The 16,327-nt window shown below is 37.6% G+C and overlaps 1 protein-coding gene across 1 annotated transcript in view; it reads right to left on the bottom strand.

The window, feature by feature from the left end:
- Positions 1–2,746: 2,746 nt before the first annotated feature.
- The window catches only part of LOC138082304 (transmembrane protease serine 11A-like), a 44,776-nt gene continuing 31,195 nt past the window's right edge, over positions 2,747–16,327 (bottom strand). Inside the window, exons 5-8 of the mRNA XM_068975597.1 lie at positions 13,140–13,311; positions 9,018–9,277; positions 4,745–4,887; positions 2,747–2,908 (exon numbers count right to left, since the gene is read on the bottom strand). Of these exons, the coding sequence (XP_068831698.1) occupies positions 2,747–2,908; positions 4,745–4,887; positions 9,018–9,277; positions 13,140–13,311 (737 nt within the window). The remainder of the gene's footprint in view (positions 2,909–4,744; positions 4,888–9,017; positions 9,278–13,139; positions 13,312–16,327) is intronic.

Below are 16,327 nucleotides of genomic sequence, written 5' to 3' on the forward strand. Positions count from 1 at the left end.
TTCCATGTCCAGTTCTACTGTTGCTTCTTGACTTGCATACAGTTTTCTCAGGAGGAAGGTCAGGTGGTCTGGTATTGCCATCTCTGTCAGAATTCCAGTTTGCTGTGATCCACACAGTCAAAGGCTTTGGCATAGTCAATAAATCAGAAGTAGATGTTATTCTGGAACTCTTTTGCTTTTTTGATGATCCAACAGATGTTGGCAATTTGATCTCTGGTTTCTCTGCCTTTTCTAATCTAGCTTGAACATCTGGAAGTTCATGGTTCATGTACTGTTGAAGCCCGGCTTGTGGAATTTTGAGCATTACTTTCCTAGTGTGTGAGATGAGAGCAATTGTGCATTAGTTTGAGCATTCTTTGGTATTGCCTTTCTTTGGGATTGGAATAAAAACTGACCTTTTTCAGTCCTGTGGCCACTGCTGTGTTTTCCAGATTTTTTTGCTGGCATATTGAGTGCAGCACTTTCACAGCATCATCTTTTAGGATTTGAAATAGCTCAACTGGAATTCCATCATGTCCACTAGCTTTGTTCATAGTGATGCTTCCTAAGGCCCACTTGACTTCACATTCCAGAATGTCTGGCTCTAGGTTGGTGATGACACCTTGTGATTATCTTGGTCATGAATATCTTTTTTGTACAGTTCTTCTGTGTATTCTTGCCACCTCTTCTTAATATCTTCTGCTTCTGTTAGGTCTCAAACTAGTTTGAGTGACCCAACCTAGTTAATTAAAAGAAATGTAATTTTTAAACAAAAGTTGAAAGGAAAATTTATTCAATTGGCCTAACACAGATTCAATGATACTATTTGTAGAATGCTCTGATCTCCAACTTTATTATTAGATTTTAAATGATACACCAATATTTGCTTATATGTGATCCAGGATTAAATGTTTCACAACGCTATTTAGAAACACAAAGTTATAACTCTAAGATCGTTCCTTGAATCTCTAGAAATTGGAATTGTATCTTACTACCATAATATTGAATAATTTATGTGCCTATGTATATCTTTATGTATGAAGAAGCAACTTTATCCTGAAGTGAGTTCTGAGAATTGGCAGCCAGCTGCCTAAGTGAATCCCATCATTTAAAATTCTTGAGTTTCTTAATTTAAAACAGATTCAGTAGAACTCACTGAAATTTTTATACAGCTGATGATTCAATAATATAGATGATCATAAAGATAGTTTGTAACAAAAGGATATGTGAAATTGATGGGTCCTAGGCCCTGAGCCCTAGGCCCACTGGGGATACAAATTACCTACAGCTTCACTAAGTCATTTAGTTTTCCTGGCTTCAGTTCTCTGAACTCTAAGTGTACTGGCCTACAGGACTTGTAGTGTTTTCTACACTTCAAATTCTATGAGTCTAACTTATGGATTAATTTTTATGGTGAATAAATTTTAAGTCTCCTTTGGATTATTTTAGGATTATTTTTATGCCTTATCAATAGCACGTGAGGGGAATTATAAAATAGCTCAATTTTCTAATGGCTTGGTTTATATTTGGTTTACATGAGTAAATGATTCATAACCCAGATGTCTAACCAGTATTGTCACACAGAGTAACCGTTTCTACAAAATCATCATCTAATTGTATTAATATTATGGAATACATGAGCATGACTCTCCTAATATCTTCATGAGACACTTTATTTATGGGTTCATTTCCTATTTCAAAGAACTTTGTTCATATCTTCTGTATGGCAGGTCATCACAATCTGTATTTATTAAATTAGAAAAAAATACTTGGTATTTCATGGTTACAATAGGCTATTGCCACAAGCCTTAGGAGACAATTGGCTATAGTAATACAGAGGAATAAACTTTTATACTGGAGTGAGTAGCCTATCCCTTCTCCAGCGGATCTTCCCGACCCAGGAATTGAAACAGGGTCTCCTGCATTGCAGGCGGATTCTTTACCAGTTGAGCTACCAGAGAATCCCATGTGGAAAGATAATGCTCATTAATTCTTCGACATATTAACGAATTCTCATTTTTTTCTAGGCATTTAACCTTAACAATAATTTACAAAGCTTCCCCCTGGTAGTCAAAGCATGTAAATGCACCTGTAAAATGTTTCCCATTGTTTTGGGACAGCTCATAAAGTTACTATCACATTCCCTCAAATATTTGAAACAAAAATACGTTTTGACTAGCTAATTACTGTCTATATTTATCAATCACACTTTTCTGGGAATATTCTGGGATATTCTGTATGTGCCCATGTGTGTGGGGGTATGTGTGTGTGTTTGTTATCTTTATCACTGAAAAATTAGGGAGATTTCACAGCAGACAAAGGTCAGAAGATCTCTGGCTTAATTTATCACCATACTTTGTTTCTTATATATAACTTTTTAAAAGTTAAAATCCTTCCAATGGATTTATAACTAGAAAATATGTAAAATCTCTTGTTTCTTGTTTAAGAAGACATCCCTTACAAAGACATCCTAAAAATGTTGTGGATTATCCTCAAAAATTTGCATTACTTCTCTTCTATATTCTAGCTCACTGATTTAAAAAGCTCAGTATCTCTATTGTATTTTTCAAACCAGGCTAAACTGGCTCACTACCTTATAAATTTAAATCCTTTACAAATTGGCCATGGGTTTTTTGGTTGATTAAAGTGATTTGGAAATAAATCATGTCATTTAATCTCACTTCATTGTACTACAACCACAGAATATATGAATTCTCATGCATGTATGGCCTGCATACAGCTCTCAGTGTTTAAGTTGTATAGTGAATTAGAGGCCTGTTTTTGAAGTAATCCAGTTTCGGTAATAAGTCACTTTTGTGTAGACTCCAGGTTTGTTCCTTTGACCACAGTTATCTCCCCAGCTCACAATTCCAATGAGATACCAGGTATCTTTAAGGTCCTTTCCAACTAAAGGTCCCCCAGAATCACCCTGAAAAGAAAAAAAAGAGAAAGAAGATGAATTAAATATGAAACTCATTACTTAAGATATTTTGATGAACCACATATTTTATTATTAGAAAGTATATTTATAGACTACCAATTGTAGGATAATTCATTGAAACATGGGTTTCAGTAATTATTAAAGCCTTAAAGTTCAATTTCCACATTTAAAAATTATTTTTCAGTTTTATAGATGGATAATTCATGAATAAAATCATATATATTTAAAGTGTACATTGTGATAATTTGACATATATACTTTACGAAATGATTACCATGATCAGGTTAATTAACACATCCATCACCTCACATAGTTACTTGGCGTGTATGTGTGCATGTGTGCCTGTGTGTGTGTGTGTGTGTGTGTGTGTGTGGGTGGGTGGTGAGAATGCTTAAGGTCTACTCTTAGCAGATTTCAAGTATACAACACAGAAAGTCAAGCTGTGATTTTTTTTTCTACTCCAAGTAGGGTGCCTGGGCTTCATTTTATCAGATAAACCAAACCCCTCCCCATGCACCCTAGTAGCCATCCTTGTATTCCTGCTTCCATTGTGCCTGAGTCCCTTCCTTGAAGATTTCCCCAACTTTTTTATGACTAGAATTGCCTAGAGCTGCCTTATTATGCACTGCACAGTCACACGGCAGGAATCTTACCTGTTCTCTCCAATGCAGTGAAAGCTCTCTATTTTATGACCACCACTCTATCCAGAGACTTACCACTAATCTCACCATTCGCCTAGATTCCCATGTCCCCTGTGTTCCAGTCACCGCCTTTCACTTGTCTGTCATAGCATGAACCTCTCTCTGGAATCCCTGAATGCTAGCTGCCTCTCTCCACACTCTTGGCGACTGGGGCTAGATGTGTACCAGATTCTGCTCTAGCCCAGCCCATGTGCTGCACAACTCCCTGCTGGTTTTCTGACAGAGGCTGTCTATGCTGTGTAATCTGTGGGACTCGGCAGGGTTTTCTGCCACCTGATGACAATACAATTCCCATCATTTCACCATATAGAATCACCTCCTTGGAGTTTTCAAGAACCCCACATGTTCTTGTAAACACTTATAAAGCAAGTGCCTACAGGATGAAACACATTACAAATGCATTTGTCTGAAAATATACATGCAGGACAGATGCTGGACAAGAGGAGGGCCCTGGAAAGGGGACTAGATACAACTTGACCTAATCCACCTCACCGTTTACTGCTTCTCACTGCTCATCCTCCTTAGGCTGAGACCCAACAAATTACTTGCAGTTGCCTCAAATATGAATTGTAATTTCACACCTTCATAATATGGCTATGCTTTATCTCTTTTCTATAATATTCTCTGCTTATTCTATGACTGGCTACATGTTCTTTATCTTTCAGACCTCATTGAAGTATTATCTCATATTTGTTCCAAACATGTTCCCTTCAAGCTAAAAATGTTTATTCTCCACATCTGAAACTAACATTGTATTGTAAATCAACTATACTTTAAATAAAAAATTGTTCTCCATTATATAACATTACATCATAGTGTATTGTTCATGATTATTTCCTTTTTAGATGTTAGCTCTTTAAGGAAAGAAACTCTGCTTTATGAAACTCTGGATTTCTGGTATTAAAATTAAATTTTATTGGTTAGTTTGATAACATCAATGAAGCTTTTTGGTTATTTTGTTTTGCTTAATAAAATATTAAAATGTTTGTGTTTGAAATTAGTATTTATAAATTTTTGCATGGACATATCTCTGTATTTTACTAATATAAAGAGCATAGAATATTTTTGAGCCAGATAAAATATTTTTGAGTTAATGACATCAAAATAATCTCTCTCCACCTACCCTGCAGGCATCATATATTCCTTCCAGATATCCAGCACACATCATTCCAAATTTTATATCACTGCCATACACATGTGGCTGCTTGCATGCATCATCACTTATGATTTTCAGTCTGGCTTCTCGAAGATCATTTTGGGATTCCCCTTAAGGAAAAGCAAAGTAATTTTAGTGTTTACAACCAGTATTCTTAGCTAGAATGAAGTGCAGACCTTTCTATTTCAAACTAAAGTTGTCAATCCTAAAGGAAATCAATCCTGAATATTCATTGGAAGGACTGATGTGGAAGCTGAAGCTCCAATACTTTGGCCACCTGATTAGACTCATTAGAAAGGACCCTGATGCTGGGAAAGATAGAAGGCTAGAGGAGAAGGGGATGACAGAGGATGAGATGGTTGAATGGCATCACCAACTCAATGGTCAAGAGTTTGAACAAGCTCTGGGAGATGGTGAAAGATAGGGAAGCCTGACACGTTGCAGTCCATGGGTTCACAAAGAGTTGGACATGACAGAGTGAGCTGAACAACAAAAATTGTTAAACAAGATGAAGGTAATGTAAACAATTCCTAAGGAAATAAGTTCTATTTATTCTCTGGCAAATGTAAGTGAAAATTGTCCTTATCTCATTTTTAAATACCTATACTAGCAAAGAAAACATTTTGTTTCTTTTTTCTGGAAAACCTTTGTACCTTTACTTAAAAACAATCAGTTTGTATATTTAGGAAGGTATTTATTTTTTAAAATAAGTTTTTATTTGTAGATTGTCCCCAGAAACTTTGTAGGCCTAGACAGTTTTGGCTTGATAAAATAACTATATATCTTTATTTTATCCTTTATATTTTATGGGGAACTCTCACACACATAATGACACACAAAGGCAATGATTTCATTACGTATTGTAATTTTGGAACCCCAGGTCATAAACTAGAGCCTGAGTTATAGAAACTGATACTAATGCAGAAGACAACTATTTATGACAGAAACCAATAATATCACAAGTATTCAGGGGTTCTTTGTATCAGCCACATGCTGGTTGGGAAACTGACCCTGCAGTAGACAAAATTCTACTATGATCCCCAAGATTCCTATCTGATCTCTTTTCCCCTAGGTCTAAGTGGGATTTGTGAATATTATGGATGTCATTCTCATGATTAGGTTATATTCTGGGACACAGGTGAGGGGATATTGAAGATTAATTAAGGTGTAGTCAGCTTGACATTGAGTTTATCAAAAGGGAAATTATTCAAGGTGGGCCTGACCTAATCAGATAAGCCCTTTTGAAAGGGGTTTAGGCCTTCTGCTGAAGCTCCAATACTTTGGCCACCTGATGTGAAGAACTGACTCACTGGAAAAGGCCCTGATGCTGAGAAAGATTGAAGGCAGGAGGAGAAGGGGATGACAGAGGATGAGATGGTTGGATGGCATCACGAACTCAATGGACCTGAGTTTGAGCAAGCTCCGGGAGTTGGTGATGGATAGGGAAGCCTGGAGTGCTGCAGTCCAAGGGATCATAAAAAGTTGGACAGGACTGAGTGACTGAACTGAACTGAACTAGGCTTTCCCTGAGTTCAGAGACTTTCTCCCAATGGTGTTGGAGAAGCAAGCTTCCATAAACTCTGTAGGTGCAAGAAACTAAATTCCATCAACAACCAGTGAGCTTGGAAAAGAGTCATAGATGAGACCTCAACCCCAGCCAATACTTTGATTACTAATTTGTGAGACATTGAGAGGAGATGCCAGCTATGCTATGTCTGAATTTCTGACCCATAGAAACTGTGAAATAATAAATGCATTTTCTTTCAAGTTGTTAAATTTGTGGCAATTTGTTACACAGCAATAGAAAACTAATAATGGACACTAATTTCCGTAAAATGTCAATTCAGGAATTTTCAGGACAGGTATTTGCTAAAATGTTTAAAAATGCTTAAGATATTCTGTTCTTTGAGTACACCTAGAGTAATTTTTTTTTGGCTACTACATTATCGATTAAAAATAATTCATGCCCAGTGTGGGAAAGGTGAGATGAAACGCATATTGTAGATAACAGTGTAAATTCATAACTTTTAAATAAAACTCATTGGCAAGGAGTTATAAAGAGTTTAGCCTACAAATCCTGTACATCCCTCAACTATTTCTCAACTATTGTGAGAATGCTTAATGACATTTCCCAGAAAGTATTGCTCTTTTTTCAAGGAATCAGTTTTTAAATTCAATTTTCTCCATTTTTTCATTTTGATTATATTCATTGCCACTCTTACTTATATTATTTCCTTTTCGTGTTTATTTTAGGTTTATTTTCTCTTCTTTTCTAGTGTCTTAAAAGGAGAGCTTTCTTATTTTATAAATACATGCATTTTGCTATGTTTCCCTCTGTACTGTTTTAGCTGCATCCTGCATTCATTTCATTCTATTAATACTTCTAATTATCTTCAAGATTTCCTCTTTTATCTATGGATTATTTAGACGTGTGTTGTTTAATTTTTAAGCATTTAGAGATTTTCCTATTATCAGTCTGTTACTGGTTTTTAGTTTGATTGCATTATCATCAGAGAGCGTACTATATATGATTTCCATTCTTTTAAGTTTGTTGGAGACTGTTTTATAGAACTAGATATAGTCTATCTTGGCGAATGTTCCATTGGTGCTTTAAAAAAGTAGGTATCTTGTTGCTAATAATAGTGTTCTACAAAAATTAGATTCTATTGCTATTCAAAAACTATTATGGCACATATATTTCTATGCCAACCTTAGACTCCAGGTCAGAAATGATTTCTTTCCATCATGGCAAATGGAATTTGAGATGCTCCTCTCATCAAATAAAGAATGCAACTCTTATCTTAGGAGAAGATCCATTAGAGAGAGAGAAGACATTGTTGTCAGGCTTACAGCTCCCTGGGCTTATTAAGCTATGGGTAATGATTTCTGTGATTGGAAATATAACATTAAAGAAACCACATGGAACATCCGGAGAAAAATCTAAAGACCATCAAGCCCATCATCAACCACATTAGTGAAAGGTATTCCTGGTTCCTTAGTGAAGAATGAGAATTAATGATTTATTCTTTAGAGTTTATTGTATATCAATAAATTGTATAGAGCTCTGTGAATGAATTTTGTCTTTCTCAAAAAGTCCTTTCTTATCTTCTCAAGCCTAGAGTCAAAGAAACCCTGTCGCTGTTGTTATATGCATGCGCCTGGACCAGATTTTAGAATCCAGAGTGTGTCTGAGTCTGTTTTGAAAACCTTAAAACATGAAGCCAATTTTATTTCTTAGGAGATTGTTAGTATATCAAGTTAAATCGTTTTAGAGAGGTCAGTGGAAACTTTATTATCAGAGATGATTTGTCTCTACACAGTATTCTTACCCCACTCACTCTTAATTAGCTTCTTTAAGTTTGACGCAGATTTTGCTGCAATTGGAGATTATAGATGAGCAAAGGGAACATTTTTGAGGTGGCTGAGAAAAGTGAAACTAAGTGACAGAGCAAACTAAAGGGAAGGGGAGGTGAAAAAGAGAGGAGGCTCACGGAGGTGAGGCTCAAAGTGGAGGAGTCAGAGTGAAGGCGGGCCTGAGTATTTTAGCGTATCTAGTGTATATCTGGCATTGCATAGGCAATGGGACATAGAGATAGACTTTAGTGTTTCTGAGGGTACCTTCTTTCCCTTTATATCTTCCTTGAAGCCTTTCCTGTTGGAGCTCTTTCCCTCATTACATGTGATTCTGACCAGGCGGCCAATCACATATCTACTTTTCTTTCTGTAGGCTTAAGAGTGAGAATTGAGTCAACCAGTCAGTCTGGTACCCCTGGACACAACCTGGGCCAAAAGAGACCTTTTCAGGGGTTAACATAGATTCTGGCAAAGAGAAACACGTGTTCTTCCCTGGCATCAGCTAGGTGAAGATGTACACGCTGAGCTGCTGTTGGCCACCCTCACCACTATGTGGCGCTAGAATCCCTTGTAATGAAGGTGACCTGGGGAACCAGAACCAACCCAAGGAAAAACTCAGAGCCTGATGACATCACACAAATTCCTGAATCCACATGTATCTGAAGTCAGACTCATCTCACCTCTTAATTCCAAATTACAAGGGCCAAATTTGCCATATTATTATTATTTTTTACTTAGTTAATTTGGGTTGAGTTTCTGTCACTTGCAAAACAAAAGCCCTAATCCAAACTGGGTGGAAAAGTCTGATAGGATATTACTGATGGACATTAAATAACACTGTCATAAATAGAGCTTAGAGCTCCGTGATTCGTTTTTAGATACCCACCACCATAAAAAAGTGCTCCAAATCCTGTGATATAGACAGTTGAATTTGGTTGGAAGGATGCAGAGGCTTCTGGCAAACAAATTCGACGGATGTCATCAGTAAAGGTGACTCTGGGAGAGAACTGCACAACAGCAATGTCGTACTCTCTTGCTGGGGAGCGGTACCTCTCATGGACAATAATTCTTTTGATGTTTCTTTTCATTAATGGAGGGTTGATTTTTGTTCCAAAGCTAACAGTCCACTGATGTGGGTTTGCTTTACTGGAAAAGTTTAGATATTAACAGAATATATGAACTGCATTACAATAATTGCATGTAGGCTAATAAAAAAGAAAATTCCACCCTAATACACTTGGATTCAATGATAACTTTCTTTGACCATATAGTCTACTGCTACTATTTTGAAAGATAAAATATATACAAAGAGCATCTTTGAGCTGAAATCCAGTACAGAATTATTGAATTTTAGAACTGTAAAGCCTATAAAATGTTGTTCTTTCATTTCTTCAGTAAATATTTATTGATCATCTACATGTTGAACCTTATTTGAAATGCCAGGAATAAAGTGGTGAACAAGTCAGAAAAGCCCCTGCTGGTGGGTACATCTGATTCCAGGGAAGGAAAAAGAGCAAAATGAATGAATAGATCAATAACTTACAGCAGCGATAAGGACTATATATAAATAGGGCAGTGGACTAGGGTACAAGGGGGTAGTTAGATAAGTCACTTTTGAGAACATGGCACTTGGGTTGAGACATGGTTGATGAGCAGTCAGCTATGGGAAGATGGGATGATAACCTTTCAGGCAAATATCCCAAGAACAGACTGGCTGCAGTTCAGGACACAAAGGAAGAATGGTGGGAAATGAGGTTTGGCAAGGTAGGCAGAGGACAGATTTTAGAGTGTTTTGTAGGTCAATCAAAAGATGCTTGATCCTTGGAAGAAAAGCTATGATGAACATAGACAGCATATTAAAAAGCAGAGACATCACTTTGCCAACAAAGGTACTGATAATCAAAGCTATGGTTTTTCCAATAGTCATGTATGGATGTGAGAGTTGGACTACAGAGAAGGTTGAGTGTGGAAGAATTGATGCTTTAAAATTGTGGTACTAGAGAAGACTCTTGAGAGTCCCCTGGATTGCAAGAAGATCAAACTAAATGAAATCAACCCTAAAGATTCATTGGAAGGACTGATGCTGAAGCTGAAGCTCCAAGTTATTGGCTACCTGATGCGAACAGACGACTCACTGGAAAAGACCTTATTGCTGGGAAAGATTGAGGGTAGGGAGAGAATGGGGAAACAGAGGGTGAGATGGTTGTATGGCATCACTGACTCAATGGACATGAGTTTGAGTAAACTCTGGGAGATAGCTAAGGACAGGGGAGCCTGGCATGCTGCAGTCTATGGGCTTGCAAAGAGTAGAACATAGCAACTGAACGACAACAAATAGGTCTTGAATAAAATGCCTAGATTTTACTCAAATAATATGGGAATTCACTGGATGATTTTAATGAGAGTAATGTACTCTCATTTACATTAAAAAATCACAATGGTTCTTTCCAGAGATTAGACTGTTAGAAGGCAAGAGTGGGTTAGGTAAAGCTGTCAGAGGTCCTAAGAGAGATGATTGTGAGTGACTTCTAGCTTGTGGCTTGAGCAGCTGGTGTATCATGGCACATGTAGGGACTGGAAAAAATCATCTAGTAATGAAAGGTCATCTAGTAATGAAAGGTCATCTAGTAAAGCCTTTGTTTTATACTTAAGGAAAATATAGCCTAGATGTTTTAAATTATATGCCTAGTATCACATGTCTGTTTGCCTCTCTCTGTTCTTTCTTGGATACCATCTCCCAGTAAAATATATTATTAATAATAAGATTAAAGTTCCTTGGCAACTAACTGCCTCCTTGCCTGCCTCTTGAGAAATCTGTGTGCAGGTTAAGAAGCAACAGTTAGAACCGGACAGGAAACAACATACTGGTTCCAAATTGGAAAAGGAGTACATCAAGGCTGTATATTGTCACCCTGCTTATTTAACTTATATGCAGAGTGCATCATGTGAAATGCCAGGCTGGATGAAGCACAAGCTGGAATCAAGATTGCTGGGAGAAATATCAGTAACCTCAGATATGCAGATGACACCACCCATATGGCAGAAAGTGAAGAAGAACTAAAGAGCCTCTTGATGAAAATGAAAGAGGAGAGTGAAAAAGCTGGCTTAAAACAACATTCAGAAAACTAAGATCCTGGCATCCGGTCCCATCACTTCATGGCAAATAGATGGGGAAACAAACAGTGAAAGACCTTATTTTCTTGGGTTCCAAAATCACTGTAGATGGTGAGTGCAGCCATGAATTTAAAAGACACTTGCTCCTTGGAAGAGAAACTATGACCAACCTAGAGAGCAACAAAGGTCCATCTAGTCAAGGGTATGGTGTTTCCAGTAGTCAAGTATGGATGTGAGAGTTGGACCATAAAGAAAGCTGAGTGCCGAAGACTTGGTGCTTTTGAACTGTGGTGTTGGAGGAGACTCTTGAGAGTCCTTTGGACTGCAAGGAGATCAAACCAGTCTATCCTAAAGGAAATCAGTCCTGAATATTAATTGGAAGGACTGATATTGAAGCTGAAGCTCCAATACTTTGGCCACCTGATGCAAGAATTGACTCCTTAGAAAAGATCCTGCGTGATGCTGGGAAAGATTGAAGGAGGAGAAGGGGATGACAGAGGATGAGATGGTTGGATGGCATCACCTACTTGATGGACATGAGTTTGAGCAAGCTCCAGGAGCTGGTGATGGTCAGGAAAGCCTGGAATGCTACAGTCCATGGGGTCTCAAAGAGTCAGATATGACTGAGCATCTCTGAACTGACTAATATTCCTTAACTAATTAACTGAACTATTAATAACATCATTGAAGAGGAATAGGCAAAGATACAGATGCTGTCCATATAGATATTTGTTTATCAACCTAATTATTTTTTAAAAAAACGATTGAATTATATTTGATGTGTAATATTTTGGGCTTCCCTGTGGCTCAGACAGTAAAGAATCCTCCTGCAATTTGGGAAACCTGGGTTTGATCCCTGGGTTGGGACGATCCCCTGGAGGAGGGTATGGTAATTCCCAGTATTCTTGTCTGGAGAATCCCCACGGACAGAGGAACTTGGCGGGCTGTAGAGAGTCAGACACAACTGAACGACTTTTACTCACTCAAAATGTTTTAGGTATGCATCAAATGATTCAGCTTATATATATTCTTTTTTTCAGATTCTTTTACACTGTAAGTTATTACAAGTCATTGAATGTAGCTCTTTGTGCTATACAGTAGGTCTTTGTTGTTTATCTATTTTATATATGGTAGTGAGTATCTATTAATACCAAAGTCTTAATTTATCCCTCCCCACTTTTCCTCTTTGATAACTGTAGGTTTGTTTTCTATGTCTGTGAGTCTGCTTCTGTTTTGTAAATAAGTTCATTTGTATCTTTTTAAAGATTTCACATATAAGTGATATCATATGATATTTGTCTTTCTCTGACTTACTTTACTTAGTATGATAATCTCTAGGTCCATCTATGTTGCTGCAAATGGCATTATTTCATTCTTTTTTATGGCTGAATACTAGTCCATTGTACGTATATACTACATCTTCTTTATCCACTCATCTGTTGATAGACATTTAGGTTGCTTCCATGTCTTGGCTACTGGAAGCAGTGCTGCAGTGAACATTGGGGTGCATGTATCTTTTAGAATTAAGAGTTTTCTCTGGATATATGCCCAGGAGTGGGATTGCTAGATCATGTGGCAACACAATTTTTAGTTTTTTTAAAGGAACTTCCATAGTGTTTTTCATATTGGCTGCACCAATTTACATTTTCACCACCAGTGTTATATCCAAACGTTCTCTAGCCATAATTTCTTTATTTAAAACCCTAAGGGCCTGATTAGCATATACTAGGATAGTGACTACTCCTCCTAGGAACTTTCCAAATAAGTTCAAGTACAAAGACGTGAAAGATGCTTTTCTTATTTTACCTCAGCAATACTTGGGGATGTTGATTATTACTCAGAAGACAATAAAACTCAGATGGTTTTTTAAGTAGTAGTAACATCAATCACTTACTTCTTAAAGCAGTGCGCAGCAGTAACAAGCCAAGTATTACTAATCAAGGTGGCCCCACACTGATGTATGTTATTATGCTGAAGAGAAGCTTGCCAAGGCCAGGCAGCCTTGCCCGCGATCTCTCCAGACATTATTCTGTTGCTTACTAACGGAACAACTCGTTTCCCACAACCTGAAAGAGATGCGATCGTTAAATTATAAGAAATGTCTCTATAACTCTTGATACAGAGAAATTAGTAGAGGGCTGCAGTGCAATGTTTGCATCTGTCATTATACAAACAAGTACAATATGAATATTCCACCTTCTCATTGATGCTTTGCTCACTCCCTCTATTTATAGAATGCATATACATTGCCCACTTAAGCTACTTAAGTCTGAGAAGTATTGACACACCACAAAGTGTATGTCTTGAGGACTTGCAGTGTCAATTATCCAGATGTTCTGGGAGCTCCTACTAAGATGATTCTTTCCTGGTTTTAGGTGATCCCACCATGTTATTTTGACATAAAAGTCCTCACCAGAAGAACTGATCAGAGAAGTAATTGCCAATTCCTTGGAACTCCTCTCATACATTTTTCTGAGTGACTAGTTCCTCAAGTGGCATGGTGAATGCATCATGATCAGTCTCTTACTCTTTAGGATGGAGGATTCTATGTTTCCAGGTAAATATCACATTCGCTATAGGTGGGGATAAATAAGTACTCTATTCTGTGTGTCAGATCAGAGATTAGTTTGCTGCTTAGTATTCCCGCTAAGAATGAAGCCTGTTTAAAGCATACTGCTAATAAAGAAAATATGGTAGGTTCAATTTTTGTTCCAAAAAATTCGGTATCAAAGAGGAAATTCGCTTTACTGGTACTGAGGACACTCCTACTGTGGCCAGTTGTTTAGAAATCCCCATCACTGCCATCTCTAGTTTGCTGCTGCTACTGCTAAGTCGCTTCAGTTGTGTCCGACTCTATGAGATCCCATAGAGGGCAGCCCACCAGGCTCCCCCGTCCCTGGGATTCTCCAGGCAAGAACACTGGAGTGGGTTGCCATTTCCTTCTCCAATGCATGAAAATGAAAAATGAAAGTGAAGTCGCTCAGTTGTGTCCGAGTCTTAGCGACCCCGTGGACTGTAGCCTACCAGGCTCCTCCGTCCATGAGATTTTCCAGGCAAGAGTACTGGAGTGGGGTGCCATACTGTTTTTCTCACCTGGAGGACTGCAACAGCTTCCCTGATCATCTCCTTACCTCCAGTGTTGCTCCTCCAATCCATTCTCCACCCTGAAACCCGAGTGGCCTTTCTGATTTGTCTAAAACCCTTGAGTGACTTTTCATTCCAGATAAAGTTGAAATGTTTTAGCATGATTCTGGTCCTTGATGACTATTAATCATTAATTAATAATACCCCTTTCTCATGTCCCCAGTCTCCAATCCTATATTCCAGCCACACTGACATTTTTCATTTACAAGAAGTGATCATGCTCTTGCTTTTCTAGAGACATTTTTACATACTATTCTCCTTGCCCAAGACATTCATCCCACTTGTCGCTTGATTTGTGGTCCTTCTTTTCTCCTGTCTCAAGGATCACTTTCAGACCCCATAAGACCAAGTCAGGTTAGCTGACTCTGTGATTGACTTTCACTGCACTCTCTCTGTCATAGCATTTATCACACTGTTTTAACATTTCCTGATTGATTTATGTCTTCCTCTAAATTCAAACCCTTAATTTTAGAGGAGGAATCATGTCTTAGTGACACTTGTATTCACTTTCTGGCACTTGGTAGATTTTAAAAGGATATTTATTGAATGAATGTTGTATAGTATATTTGCTAGACAGATGAAAATGAATGAACACCTTTGCTCAAAGTCATCACCACTTTAAAAAAGTTCTTTCAAAATTTAGGCCACAGTGATGTGAAGCAAATAATGATATGAAGTGAGTGAGTGGAGCTGCTGTCAACCATGAAGATGAGTATGATCAGTAAGTTGTATAGACAATCATAAGTAAAGGGGTCTATCTCTTTTCCATTTATCACTTTCTCATTATTTTACTTCTCAGTAGAAAGCATAATTAGTAGCATTTAAAAATTATCAAGGCAAGTCCATTTATTCCAAATCAGAAATATAAAATTTCTTCAAATTGCTCCTAGATTTCCACCATGTAAAATATTTTTCTTGAAGATGACAAAAAAGGTTTGTTTTAGAGTTAGAAAAAAAGTATTTTCATTTTTTACACAATTGTTATTCTCTCCAAAAGAAAATGTGGAACATGAGTGGGAAATTATGAGCTAATATTTGAAGATATTATCCTTTCTGAGATGGAAATGGAACTTGTGTTTATAAACTAACTAGACTTACATGCTTGGACAGTTAGCTTCCCTGTTGATGAGCTCATTGCTGAAAAACAAGATAGAACAAAGAATGATAATTTGATATTCTCCTAGTTGGTCTCAATGACCAGAAATCAGAGAATACTCATCATATATGGAGTCCAGAAATTTGAGCATATGGGTGAGTCAGGACAACAGCTGATATAACAGGATATATGTATGGTTTTGGTAAAGATTTATAGGCAATCTCTAGGCTTCCCTGGTGGCTCAGATGGTAAAGAATTCTGCACTGTGGGAGTTCTGGGTTCAGTCCCTGGGTTGGGAAGATCCCCTGGAGGAGGGCATGGCAAGCCACTCCAGTATTCTTGCCTGGAGAATCCCCATGGACAGAGGAGCCTGGTGAGCTATAGTTCATGGGGTCACAAAGAGTCGGACATGACTGAGTGACTAAGCACTGCACATATAGGCAATAAGCAGTGAATGATTAAGGCTCAAATAATCAAAACCCACAAATCATTTGTAGTAATACAGAACAGTGGCTTTTCAATGGCTTAGGATAAATCTTTGGATTTTACTTAAGGATATAGAGAAAGTGGGGAAAGAGGGAACAACTAATGGAGTCTTTAGGTTCAAACTCAGCCTCAACTAGAACAAGTCTGCTTTTATCTCTTCTGTTTAAGATTTCACCTAAGCCTTTCTTTGGTGCAAGGGTTTAAGGATAAAAAAAAAAAAAACTTTGAAAACTACCACAGAAAGTATATTTAAAATACTTCTAAAACACAGTTCTTAAATTATCAAAATGTTCCCCTCCATGAGGAATAAACTACTATATATTATTCTCATACACCTGCTGGATACTGGTAGAGGC

Source organism: Capricornis sumatraensis, chromosome 7 (genome assembly GCF_032405125.1).
Source record: "Capricornis sumatraensis isolate serow.1 chromosome 7, serow.2, whole genome shotgun sequence".
NCBI lineage: Eukaryota > Metazoa > Chordata > Mammalia > Artiodactyla > Bovidae > Capricornis > Capricornis sumatraensis.